Below are 13,672 nucleotides of genomic sequence, written 5' to 3'. Positions count from 1 at the left end.
CCCGTGTGTTTAAATAAACTACCAGAATCTCCGTGTGTGGGCATGGAACATCTTAGCTTAATTTGGTCGACAATGAAAGGGGTGATCATTGTTGAAGTTGGGAGCAGGCTACTTCAGTTTGTTTTGATTTCAGCAGGAGCCCTGCGGTGTGGCTGTGTGCTTATGACACTACGATGATTACCACATCCAAAGCCCTTCAGTATGCCAGCCTCCTCCCTTCCCTACTCTTCCCACACACACTGCCACTAGCTGTTTCTTACTAAGGCGGAGGCCCCAGTGGGCAAATTCAGGAATACTTACCCCACGGTAAAGAACTGCCTCATTTCCTGTCTCCGAGACCTCATCAGTTGCTTATACTCCCCGATCCGGAGTTTTTTGCCATCAACAATGCAGGTGCGCTTCGGTCGGGGTTTGTATTTATAATTTGGGTACTTCTCTAAGTGAATCTTGCTTAACCGGGCCTGCTCTTCATAATAAGGTTGCTTCTCCTGGTTGGACATGGACTTCCAGCGAGACCCTAGACATAAAAACAACTTTAAGTGGCCAAGGCAATGTATAACAGGGAAATAGAAATACACCCTGCTGTATTTCACTCCATGCCCACTACTATTACCACACTGCGGAGTCTTTCAACTACTCTTTTAAACTTTCTACCCAAATACAAGTCCATTGTTCCACTGTTAATCAGTTTGGACTACTGGTCAAGGCTGTAGATCTTTATTGGACAAGACTGACCCTCTTTCTCCCAAAGAGTAACTGAAACAGCCCTTCAGTTAGCAGCCTGACACGTTATAAACTATGCCACCTACACTCCTTTACAGGCAGTGTATTATTTCTAGTTTAAAGCTAATATTACAAGCATAACATTTTAAAACAATATGCCATTTACAGGCCTTCTTCTACACTGATGACTTTCCCGTCATCTGCAAATCTCTCTCTCGAGGGTGAAAACCTAAGCTTCCCAAGCATCCTTCCTAATGTAACAGGAGTTGTTGTTGTTGTTATGTGCCGTTGAGTCGTTTCCGACTCATAGCGACCCTATGCACAACAGCCCTAAGCTTTCTTGGTACTGGAAAGTCAAATAGCCCTGACACCACCATCTGTGGTGAAGCCTCTGATAACTCGTCAGCACGTGATGACATACTTTCATAAATAAAACTACTGTGCACAGTCTCCCCTGGCTGAGGGTAATTAAAAAACATAAAATCTACTCAAGTTATAGCTTCAGAACTAAGAGGTACCTGGTGGCATTATTGATTATAGATTATTGTGTATTGGATTGCTAAAAATTGAAATCCACAGCAGCTCATCAAGACGAAGGGGAGCGGCCTTCTCCCACAAGGATTTTCAGCTTCATAAATCTCATGGAGGGCTGTCATGAGTCAGAACCAAATTGATGGCAGTGGGTTTGGGTTTATTGTCAAGCACTAGAAATGTTTTTTTCAAAGCTATACCAGTAAAAGTGCAGTTAGCCCCCAGGTTAGGAACAATCAACTTACAGACAATTAGTATTTTTCCTTTAAGTTACACAAATTTGCACTCACTTTTTAACACTGAATCAACACCAATTTGCAACAATTTTTTTACTACAATCACCTTCACTTGCTGCACTGCAGCTTTTATGTCAAGAGGGCGTCCACCCTTTTCTTTTGCTAAAGAACCTTACCCACCTGCTCCAATCCACCTACAAATGTGACTTAAAGATGTTCTTAGAAACTAATCTCTGTAACTTGGGGAGGGTATCTGCAAAATTTTTTAATATGGTGTCTACAGGAAGAAGGAAAAGTATTCACTACTCTAATATTGTTTATAAGGAATTATCTAAACACTTGAAGAAGAAGGGATGTGTTTTTTTACACGTATCAAATTGCATTTTTGTGTCTTACTGGTGAATAAAGCAGGAACAGCTGTGCTGACTGGATGTTAGCTATTCTTTAGTGGAGATTTTTCATACGTAAACACATAGAAAAGTTGTACAAATATTCTCTGTAGCCAGCAATATCCCCGTCTGCTTTAATAGCACATCTATCCTTCTTCTTTCCTGATTGTTGTATAAAAGTCATATGGAAAGTCTACATAGATAGGCATCTCTGTGCTTCTCTGGCTCCCTACAGTTCAATGCCCCAGTTAACAGAACATTCTTGGTACTCTTGAAACGTATGCACTTAAAAGTTTACATTTTAATGAATACTCTTACTATATTCTTAATAATTTTTTTCACAGACTGTATACCAGTATATAGATTCTCCACAGCTGCCAAAATGGAAACAGAGAGGTTCTATGCCTGTTAGAAAGCTGCTTCATGTTGCCACAGAAATAGCAGAAATAATATTAAAATTTTAGAGCTAGGCTATCAAGCTTTAAGGACAGAGAATCATTGACATTTCAGCATGTCTTTTAATTATAAAAAATATATAATATATATTTGACAGAAGTATTTCAGATTGGAAGGTACTTAAATTCAAAATAATAACATCCTTATACATATTTCTGAAACTCTGAAAAAAACCCCCACTTAATAACTAGTGACTTTTTAAAAAAAATTTCTTTTTAAATTAAAAAAGAAAAAGGAGAAGAAACCCTGGATTTTAACATTAACCCTGCTACAGAGTCTTAGGTGTGTTTTAAATTTTTTTAGTGGTCACTGCTTTAAAATGTCTCAAACTCAAGTTAAATTATTTATACAGTGACAAAACATGTGTATTTGTATATGTCCAGATCACTGATATTTATTCAGGTTAAATATTTATTGCTTTTGAACAAAACATTTAAAAAATTAAAACCACAGTTTAAATCTCTAATGTTTTTCAGCTTCTGAAATGGCTTCCTTTGAGATTTTGTCACATCACGACAGTTTAAGTAGAACAGTGCCTTCTGTGTTTTTTCTTTTTAAAGAGGAAACATGTTGACTGTAATGCTGCATGTTGAATAAAATATGTTCAATATGTTGAGCACAATAATTCCAAGCTGTATAATCTGCGCTAGGCAGAAGTTATACTAATAGAACCAGGCTTGAGTTTAATCCCAAGAAACAAGAGACCGACTGGGGCAAACTGCCACAGAATGGGCCTCTGCCTTGTGGTCTGTGCGTTCAACTCACTGCTATGAAATCTGAACTAGTCATATCTTATTAAAGTGAATGCAGCTCTATTTTATAAGTTTTAAAGTTATCTTTAGAGGCACTGTTCCGCACTCCATGAATTTCACACCCCTTTTGGGCTCATTCCTAGGCCTTGACGAATGCTTTTAATGGGACACATGACCCCAAGGATACTAAAGCAGAAAACTGTTGCATCTGCAAATGTCTCCCTGACTTTTTAGCAATTTATCATTCTAAGATGACAATACAAAAAAAAAAAAAAAAGACAACGCTTGTCTCCATAATTCCTGTTTATCAGTGGCCTCTCAGGGATGCCAAAAACCCAGTATTAACACATACTATAAATAGTTTGGTCTCTAAAATAATTTTTTCGCCAGCTCTATCCTGGCACCTGGTGGATGTAATAATCTTCTAACTCGAAACATCACAGTTGGGAACGGTGCAGAGGTAACAAAGATTTCAGGTTTCTTTCAGTAGCTGCCTGAACAACATCTAACTTTAGCAAACCATCGTCTCCTTTAAGAGCCTGAGTACATCCTTGCTTTCCACCTGGGGACATTCACGGGGTAGAAGGTCAGCATCAGCTGCTGCACTCACCTAGTATTTTGCTAATGTTGGAGTTATGCATGTCGGGGAAGGCCTGAAGGATTTTCCTCCTCTCATCCTTCGCCCAAACCATGAATGCATTCATTGGTCGCTTGATGTGTGGCTCACTGCTGGCACGGCCGCGGGCGTCCCTGTAGACTCGCGCTTCAGCCACAGTGGCACCTCCTGTTGGCCAACAATAATACTGCTGTAGTTTAGCTGCAGAGCCATTCATTGCTTTACTTCCTGTAATGTCAGGGCAGGAAGAACAAGATGGGTGCAAAGCATTATTATCTGAATCATGCAACACAGCTTGCTGCCTGGTTCAGCTGTTCCCTCAGCCCTTGTCTTATATTTCTAAATGACCTCCTGGAAGCAGAAGGCAGGTTCAAATGACAGTTGTACAGGGCCTTCTGACATAGCTTTCAAAGACAGGCGAGGCAGAATTCATTTACTTGTTTTTACAAAACTAGCACATTTACTAAGGAACCTTGGTGGCACAGTGGTGAAGCATTTGGCTGTAACCCAAAGAGAGGCCTATGGTTTGGATCCACCAGTCACTCATGGGAGAAAAATGTGTCTATTTTCATAAAGAGTAAAGTCTGGAGACCATATGGGACAGTTCTAATCTGTTTTACAGTCTCACTCTAAGCAGAATGATCAATGGGAGCACATTTACTATTAGCAATTCAATCTGATGGCAATGGATTGACTGGCATTATTTTATGGAAAACTTGCTTGCTGTAGTTCTTTCTTTTAAAAGTTGACTCTTAGCCTATCATTTTAACATCATTCACCAAAACTCTCAACCGCTTGAAGCACTCTATCTTTGCTCATATTTTCACAACACTAGATCTTGACTCATGCCCTTCCCACTGCCTGGAAGACCCATCTGCTCTCTCACAACACTAAATTCCATTGTTCCTCTAAGCCCTATTAAAATACTAGTGGGTTTCATTTTATTCATTCGATGAAAACTATTAACTGAGTAATTACTCTGAGTTAGGCTTTATGGCAGTTAGACTTTCAAAGATGACTAAACAGCTACTACTTTTCAGACACTAGAGTTAAGAGGGGAGACAAGTCTTGAAGAGATCATCATAACAAAGTGCACTCTAAGTGCATTTTTCCAAGTGTAATGTTGAGGAAAACAGGGTACCAAGAGTGTACCTAGAAAGATGGTCACCAAATGCTTCCTAGGAGAGGTAATGTCTAAGCTAAAGATGAAGAGGAATCAGCAGATAAATGAAGGAGGTGGTCAAGACAGATGGAAAGGGTAATTTTAGCAAGAGAAACAGCATATGCAATGATGGTCCACGGGCTGAATTTTTTATTCCTTTCTTTTCTATATTATGTACTACCTAGAAATTACCTGTTTAGGTCACTGCCTCCCTTAAGCTTTTGTACTTCATTCCCAGAAATCTGAGCTTCTTAAAGTTAGTGACTGCGTCAGTCTTGTGTCCCTGGATTTCCCATGTAATAATCAATAAATATTTCTTGAATTGATGTGCAAAAGTAGTAAACAAATGGGTTTTTAAAGAATTTTTAAATTGTGATTTTTAATGGCACTCTACAGAAAAGATGGGGGTAATTGTGTCAGAGACAATAAGTAATCTTATTACTTAAAATAATAGATAATAGGACAGAGCAGGGTTTAGGGCTGTGGTATACCCAGTTGCTGTTTCAAGTGACTCAAGAGCATGCAACACCACCACCACCACCACCACCTTCCTTGACTTAAAAAAATTAATTCATTATTGCATCATTTCCTCCATCCCTCAGTCCACTTTGCTATGCACCTCTTATTCTGGACTGTTGTCATACAAAAACGGTATAATCATATATTCCTTTTAAAAAGTTCTTTCCTTCATCTGTCCCAATGCAATGCCCATTATTTATCTTCTCTTTTCTTAGTTTCCCCCAACTCCCACAAATGGGGTTTTCATATCAAGAACCCTGGGGTTTATTTTCCTGTTAAGATTCATTTTTTAACATTCTCCTATGAAATAATGTCTAAATGTCTTATGTTGTATGATTTCATAAGGGCAGACTCAAGAACATAAAAGATTGAAAACTCCTTGCAAGTAGGGAGTGAGTCTTGTATACTGATGGATCCCTAGGATGCAATATTGTTTCTGGCACAAAGTGTTTCAATTAGTAAAATGTATTAAAGCAATTAATTGATGACTAAATGAGTAACTACAGCTCTTCCTGTTTTCATGCTGCTACCAGTTTGACACACTGATGTGTGCTTTGTAGAATGAACTGTATATTGAAAACTTCTACAGGCCAACAGACTGGTTGGACTTAGGGCCTTATCCAAAGACCAACTGCATAAACAAGAAAGCTTACCCTCTAAAACATCTAGAATTAAGATGCACATTAAACCTAACATTTTTATTTTTCTGGGGAAAAAAGCAAGTCCTTTCAGCTGGTTAGCATTATTATACAAGAAAGACATGATATAATCAATCTTTTGCCCTTCTACTCTATTTCTAGATATCTTGATTAAGGAGAAATTTGTTTGTGTCAAGGTTAGTAATAAATTAGAACATTAAAATGAACTATTATTTGGCAAATATGACCATCATTTATCACAAACAAAAGGCAGGATTAAAAGGCCCACCTGGGTAGTATTACGAATATTTTTCCTCTAAATATGAAAGAGAGTGGAAGGGACCACTCTTTGAAGATCAAACAAAAATAACATATTTTATAAACAGTTCTTCTTTCAGGCCTACTCGACAGAATGATCACTTATGTGAAACTCCCCGGTCTCAAGATGCATAACTAATATGCTACCTTTTTGCTACCATACCCACAGTACATTAATTTCATTTAAAATGCACTGACCATACAGGATAAATTGATTTCACTTTATATGGCTTTGACAGCCATGTTTATTGTGCAGTGAAATGTAGTGTAGCTTCCAGCTGACAATATCCATCAACATAGGGCAATATGCTGACTGCTGGGCCAGATGAAGGCATACATTACTCTGGAAGTGAAACGCTCATTCAGATACGACAGTGTCTTCTCCTGAGAATCACCAGGGTAATTTATGATGCCCTCAGTGCCATTACTTTACAACTGACATGGATTCAGCAATTTATGTACTTGCATGCATACACATAAAAGCAGACAGGTTTGTGGAGAATGTCAGATGCAAGAAACATTTCAATAGTTAACTACTATGCCACAGGTGATTAACATTTGAGATCTCATTTTACTGTCATAACTTACTTTGCACCTCTAGCCAAAGCAAATAGCCATCTTCCATTTACTTACTCACTTAAAATATATGTTTTAGTGTGAATGAGAAGTTTTAACATCCTGTAGACTAACAGGGATCATGGTGGCTTTTCTGAGTCTGGTTTTAATATAAAGAAACATCCTAGATTCTATGCTCTGTACTCACTGATTCCCTTAGACAAGTCAAGCGGGTGCCCAATCTCTTCCCCTCTTACATTATACTGCTGTTTTAGCATACATTTTTTATTTCTACCAAATTCCAACATTTTCAGGATCCACCTCCATTAACTTTCTGTATGGACCTTGCCTCTTCCTTAAGTACAAATTATCTATAACACACTAATTAGCAATAAATTAATCACAGTAGATTTTTAATTTCATAAAGAATGCTCCTGGAAATTGAGAAATTATACCATAGGACTTAGTTCAGAAATAAGAATGAGTAAGGGAAAGGAGAAAATACTCTAAGACATGTGAACCATGTCCAAGCTGAATTATGTTAGGACCAACCCACAGCTGACCCTCTAGCAGGCGATGCTTCTTTCTTTCACAGAGAAGCTGGTAGCTCTGAACAAGCTGCCTTGAAGTTGAAGTACAGCTCCTTAATCACTAGGCTACTTCTCTTTCCTTGCCTCCCCATTTCTTTCTCAGAGATAATGAAATGGGGAAGAGGGGAGAGAGAAAGGAATATGGATGGCCTAAATGAATCTGTTGTTGTTACTGTAATTTGTGTGCTGTCAAATCAGAACCCACTCATAGCTGACCCCCCAGCAGGTTTTCAGCAGCAGTGAAGTTCACAGCAACAAATAAGTTTGTTAAGAAACTTACCAAGAAAACAAGGTCTATCTTGTAGAAGATAGAAACCAAGTTTTTCCTTTCCTTGAAGGTTAGGATTTTGACACTCTGTCTCACATGCTTTGAGTACATAGCCAGGAGGAACTGGTCCTTGGAGAAGGACATCATGCTCAGAAGGGTGGAGGGACAGTGTAGGAGAGGACGTCCTCAGATGAGATGGATTGATATAATAAATGGAGTAATGGGAGTAGGTGTTCTAGAGTCAGTGAGACTGGCTCAGGACAGGGCAGGCTTCACAGCTTTTGTCCATAGGGCCGCTGTGAGTTGCAGGTGACTCGATGGCACATAACAACAACAACAACAACAACAACAAACCACACAGAAGAAGATCTCCCATTTTTCTCCCATGGAACAGCAGGTGGATTTGAACCACCCAAAGTGAGGATATTTTATAAAAATAAGATTCAGGAAGAAGAGACATGTTCAGGAAGATTGAAGTTTGAAACTACCTTTAATATTGTATATGATACCAAACAATAGCTGCAGAAATTACTGCTACACTGATGAATGTTCAAGAGGTTTCAAGGAGAAAGGTATTCAAGTAGAAACTTAAAGTAAGAATTCACTATGATTCACAAGAACGTATGAATTGTGAAAAAGGCTAGAGAGTAGTGTGATTAAAGACACAGAGACATGACAAAAACACAGTAGATCTTAAGGAATAGTGAGATCATAATGCTTGGGTTCTGGGGACAAAAAAGGTGAGGAAGTCAGAGAACTAAACGGTCATACTAGAAAAGTATCAGTTATCAGTTGCTAAATACCTTGAATGCTAAGCCAAGAAAATGTCAAGGCTGTTAAAGAGAAGAGTAACTTAAATATGTTCTAGGAGAGAGAAACATGGACATTAAATGAGAAATCATTTAAATAGACTCAATGGTTGCTAGTGAATTGATAATAAAGTACATTCTCACAGCATCATTCAAACTTACATTTTGTTGAATAGAACGAATGTGATACATGCAAAGTATGGGTTGAAAAGATCTTGTTTTGGCTCTGATTCTGATAATGGCAGAATAGTTTGTATCAGACTAACCCTCCAGGAGATAGTAATTATGAGTGCTGGATAAAATATGTAAAAAAAAAAAACTATTTAAAGGCACTTGACAGCCAATACATTAAGGAGAAACTGGAAAAGATTCAATTCCAGAAAAGAAAAACTTAACTGAATTGAAAAAAATGGAGAGAGAATGAAAATAATCAGGCAATGAGAACACTCCCTGGTCAGGATGGCTCAAAGTGACTGGATACCAAACAGAAAGTCAGAAATTCACTTAATGTGGCAAAAGGTAAAGTTAGAGGCCTCCAGAGTGTTGGATCTGTTGTTGTTATGTGTCATCAAGTCAAAACTAACTCATGGCTGACCCTCCAGCAGGATGCCCTGCTTCTCCCATGGAGCAGCTGGTAGATTTGAACTGCCTGTCTATGCTGACAGCACAGCTCCTTAAACACTAGGCCAGCAGGGCTCCCCATTTGATCTCTGAGTATATAGAAACACTCTAATGAAAATGAAATTATATATCTGAAAAGTCTGAGTAGAGATTTCCCCTTCCATGTGGAAGGAAAATGGAATTTTGCTTTGAGGCCTGACCTAGTGGCAAGAAGCTGTGCTACAATCCTGAAGGCATGCTATTCGAATCCACCAGAGAAGATATGGGCAATCCCTTCTCAGGAAATTTACCACCTCTGGAAACCTGTCAGAGGGTCAGCTATAGGTTTGTTCCCACTCGATGGTACACAACATCATCATCATGGTAGGAGGGGAGTAGTAAATACACTGGGTTTTCCGTTTAATGCAATTTCTTTCTGTCAAATACTTCGAAACAGAGAATGTATCTCAGGGTTTCTAGGTCAAAAAGCAATACAGAAACAGACTCTCCCTCTTACGGTGCAAACTTAAGCCGCTACAAGTTCAAGGTAGTAAGTAATTTGTTTTGTCTTTATTAATATTTTTTATCATTCACATAAATTCTGTTTTATACATGTACACATGTATGTGTTCCATATAGTCCTTCATTTATATTATATTTCATTCATTCATTTATATTAAGTCATTTTTTAATGACCTGCTACCACTAAAATACTCTCAAGAAGATAATTTATTATCTTTACATTTTGGAGTCCCTAAAACTTGTTCTTTGCAACATGCAATATATTATTAATGATACTAAGAAGCAGGAAAATGTGATCCAGAGAACAAAAAGCAAATAAAAAATTTTTACATAACGATAATCTGAGATAATTCAGATGGTGCAATTAGTGGGTGAAGGTATTAATAACCACAACACCCCTCAAATCAACCCTGCACTCACTGCCATCAAGCCATTCCAAATGACAGTGACTCTGTCACTCACTCATTTCTGTCAACTGGAACTGACATACCCATGAGCCTCCAGCGGGCTTCCAGTGCTGTACCTCCCAAGGAAGGAGGACATTTCTCAGCTTTCTCTGTTAGAGCCATTGCGGGAATGTAACAACCTCTGTGTTAGCAATTCAATTCCTATGGACTATGCCACCAACCGCTCACAGGGTGTTTAAGGTTGTAAATTTTTATGGAAGCAGAATGCTGCATCTTTTTCTAGTAGAGCAGCATTATTTTTTTATTATTTTATTATTATATTTGAATAGATCCTTTGATTGTTGTTGTTGTGTACTGTTAAGTCAGAACTGACCCACAGCTGACCCTGCAGCAGGTGTTCAGAGCAGTTTATTCCATGGGGAGGAGACTGACCAGCTTTCTCCTGAAGAGCAACTGGTGAGAATCGACCTTTTGATTACCAACTGAATGCTTTTACCACTGCATTACCATAGCTCCTTGGTCATTAGGCCTTTAAACTACATAATAAATATGCCTGACTTAATAAATAACATGAATAATGGATGAACTAATGAGGAAACTGCAAAGCAATGAAAAGTTTTAAAAGAAGCCAGTGAAATTCTGGAGCTGAGAAATACCTGAGATAAAAATTTACTGGATGGATTTAGCAGAGAGTTACAGTGCAGAGTAAAGGATCAGGAAAGTGAGGAGGACTCGAAATACTTGCTGCAGGAGATCAAAGACTCTAGGTTTTATATGTATTACATTTCAACATCAAGAAAACAACAATCCTCACCACTAGGGCAATAAACAAGAATAAGGATGTTGTTGTTAGGTGCCATCAAGTCGTTTGCAACTCATAGCGACCCTATGTACAACAGACCTAAACCCTGCTGTATCCTGTGCCAATCGCATTGCCTCTGACTTACCCATCCTGATTACCCCAGTCACTGAATCAATCCACCTCATAGAGGGTCTTCCCCTCCTGCACTGTCCCTCTACCCTATCAAGAATGATGTCCCTCTCCAAGGACCTTTCCCTCCTTACAACATGTCCAAAGTATGTCAGACGAAGCCCCGGAATACTTGCCTACAAGAAGCAGCCCAGTTTAACCCTCTCCAGGATGAATCTGTTTGTTTTCTTAGCAGTCCATGGTACACTCAATACTTTTCTCTAGCACCACAGCTCAAAGGTATCCATTGTCAATGATTCAATCTTACTTGGTTGGATCCACAATCAACACCCTTGGTGTCAGCAGTCAAGGAATGAAAAGATGTATTGCACTGCTGCCAGGTACCTCTGCAGGTCTGATGAGCAATGGTGTTAGTTTAAAGATTAAGGTGCACTTGATTCAAGCCATGGTCTCTTCAATTGCCTGTTATGCTTCTAAGAACTCAACAATGCCTGAAGTGACAGAAGGATAGGTATCTTTGAGCTGTGTGTTGGAGAAGAGTGTTGAATATCCTCTAGACTGTTAAAAGAACAAACACATGTCTTGGAGAAAGTGCAGCCAGAATGTGCCTCACGGCAAGGATAGCAAAGCTTTATCTCACACACATTGGGAATCTTATTAGGAGAGATGATCTCTTGAAAAAGGACATCATAGTCAGAAAAGTGGAAGGTACACAAAGGAGAGGAAGACCCCGAAGGAGATGGACTGATGTAGTGGCTGCAGCAATGGGCTCAAGTATATCAGAGATGATAAGAACAGGACAGGACAGGGTTCAGATTTGTTGTTCACAGGGTCACTAGCAGTCGTACTTGACTTGATGGCAAACAACAAACTTGCAAATAAAAGATAATAAATTATTCAGTCTCAAAAGCAGATATAAAAGAACACTGAAAAGGTAAATAAGTTCAGCAAAATGTGGGACAATATTAACTATTTCAAGGTATATTTGACTATAGATCAGAAAGAGGGAAAAGAGACATTGCAGAAAAAATATCTGAAGAAACACTGACTGAAAACGACCTAAATTTGTTAAGCAACTTCCATGTACATGTTCAAGATACTCAGAGAAATCCAGGTAGAAAAAAAAAATAAATACAAGAAAAACTAATCACTGGTCAAACTGCTGAAAACCAAAAAGAGACAATTCTAAAGAACATACTTCATAGAGAGAAAATAATAATACAATGACTAACAATTAGAAACCACTGAGGACAGAAAATTTTAGAACATATTTATAAAGCTGTAAACATTTGATCCAGAGTTTTAAAATCAGGAATCTATTCTTTAAAATGAATGTTAAATACACAGAATTTTAAGATAAAGAAAAGCTGCAAGTTTCTATTTTTCTTAAACCGAGAAACATATACTAAAGAGCTATTAAAGAATATTAAATGAGATTATTCAAGATGAAAAGATAAAAAGGTTGAAAAATGGGTATATATGGAAAAAAGAATGATTGCTATGATAATAGAATAAAGAAAAATTCTTTGCATGGATTTCTTTAACAAACAACTGATATTTTCATATCTTTAAAAGACAAATCCATTACCACTGAGGCAAGACAAAGCATTTTTTAATATGAGCACACAAAAATAGTTTATTACCGTTTAGATAATGAATGCAGTGGAAATATTTAAAAAGTGATTTTGTGTTAAGCAGTACTGTAATGACACTCTGTTCAGGATTCAAGAGTGAATCCTTCAAAGAACCAATTAAAAGAAACCCCAAAGAGTATAGCTTTACTTATAGAAGAAGAATTAGAGAATGATTTCATGACCAGAGGATAAGCAAAGATTTCTTAAATTTGGCAAAATCAAAATGAAACAAGAAACATTAACTATATAAGAAAATAATAAATTGAACTTTATAACATACATTTTAAACTATATTCATCAAAAGCCATTGAAAGAAAGTGAAATGTCAAAGCATCCTGGGAAAAAATAGTCACAATATATGTATCTGAGAACTTATATTCAGATAAAAAAAGTAAAGAAGGTCTATATAAAAAAGATCTATCTATCTATCTATCTACAATCCAATCTTAAAATAGGTCAGAAACTTGAATATTTTACAAAAGAAAATAGAATAGTTATAGCCAATGAATCTAAGAAATCAATGAATCAATTCCTCATCATTTGTATCAGGAAATAAAAATTAAAAGTCCCAATGAGATGCCATTCACAGTCACCAGGCTGGCATACAGAGGGAAATGCTAGCAAGGTTTCAGAACAATTGGCACCCTTCTATATTGGCATGGGCATGGCAGTATAAAATGGCATAACTATTTTAGAAGAGTTTTTTTCATAAGAAGGTTAATGCATACATACTTACCTTTGCTCTAGCAGTTCCATTCCAAAGTCCTTATTTTCACTGTAGGGAAATGTTCCTTTTCCTTGTAAAATGTTTGGCTATCCTAGTAATTTACTTGGGAGGAAAACCTACCCCATGGCTGAGCAAGAGCCTTAATCTTTTTGGAAGTGATGTGTTCATTTTCTGGGAAGGCAAACTAGTAGTAGAGGGTACGGGTGGATGATTCTCTATACCTTTTGTAGAAAATGAGTTATATAAGGTCAGCAAAAAGCAACCTAATGGGCTAGAATGACTTAGAGAA

General features: G+C 37.7%; 1 protein-coding gene across 3 annotated transcripts in view; it reads right to left on the bottom strand.

The window, feature by feature from the left end:
- The window catches only part of SOX6 (SRY (sex determining region Y)-box 6), a 704,108-nt gene that overhangs the window by 16,871 nt on the left and 673,565 nt on the right, over window positions 1–13,672 (bottom strand). For 2 of the 3 annotated variants that reach the window (XM_006892045.1, XM_006892047.1), the window contains 2 exons: window positions 3,698–3,931; window positions 301–517 (listed from right to left, as the gene is read on the bottom strand). In XM_006892045.1, coding sequence (XP_006892107.1) covers window positions 301–517; window positions 3,698–3,931 — 451 coding nt within the window. The remainder of the gene's footprint in view (window positions 1–300; window positions 518–3,697; window positions 3,932–13,672) is intronic. The other variant, XM_006892046.1, reaches the window with a different exon arrangement.

This window comes from Elephantulus edwardii, unplaced genomic scaffold, assembly GCF_000299155.1.
Source record: "Elephantulus edwardii isolate Elephantulus edwardi_28Jun2011 unplaced genomic scaffold, EleEdw1.0 scaffold00109, whole genome shotgun sequence".
Lineage (NCBI taxonomy): Eukaryota > Metazoa > Chordata > Mammalia > Macroscelidea > Macroscelididae > Elephantulus > Elephantulus edwardii.
The sequence above is the reverse complement of the archived record's forward strand: the minus strand, read 5'-3'. Positions and strand labels throughout refer to the sequence as shown.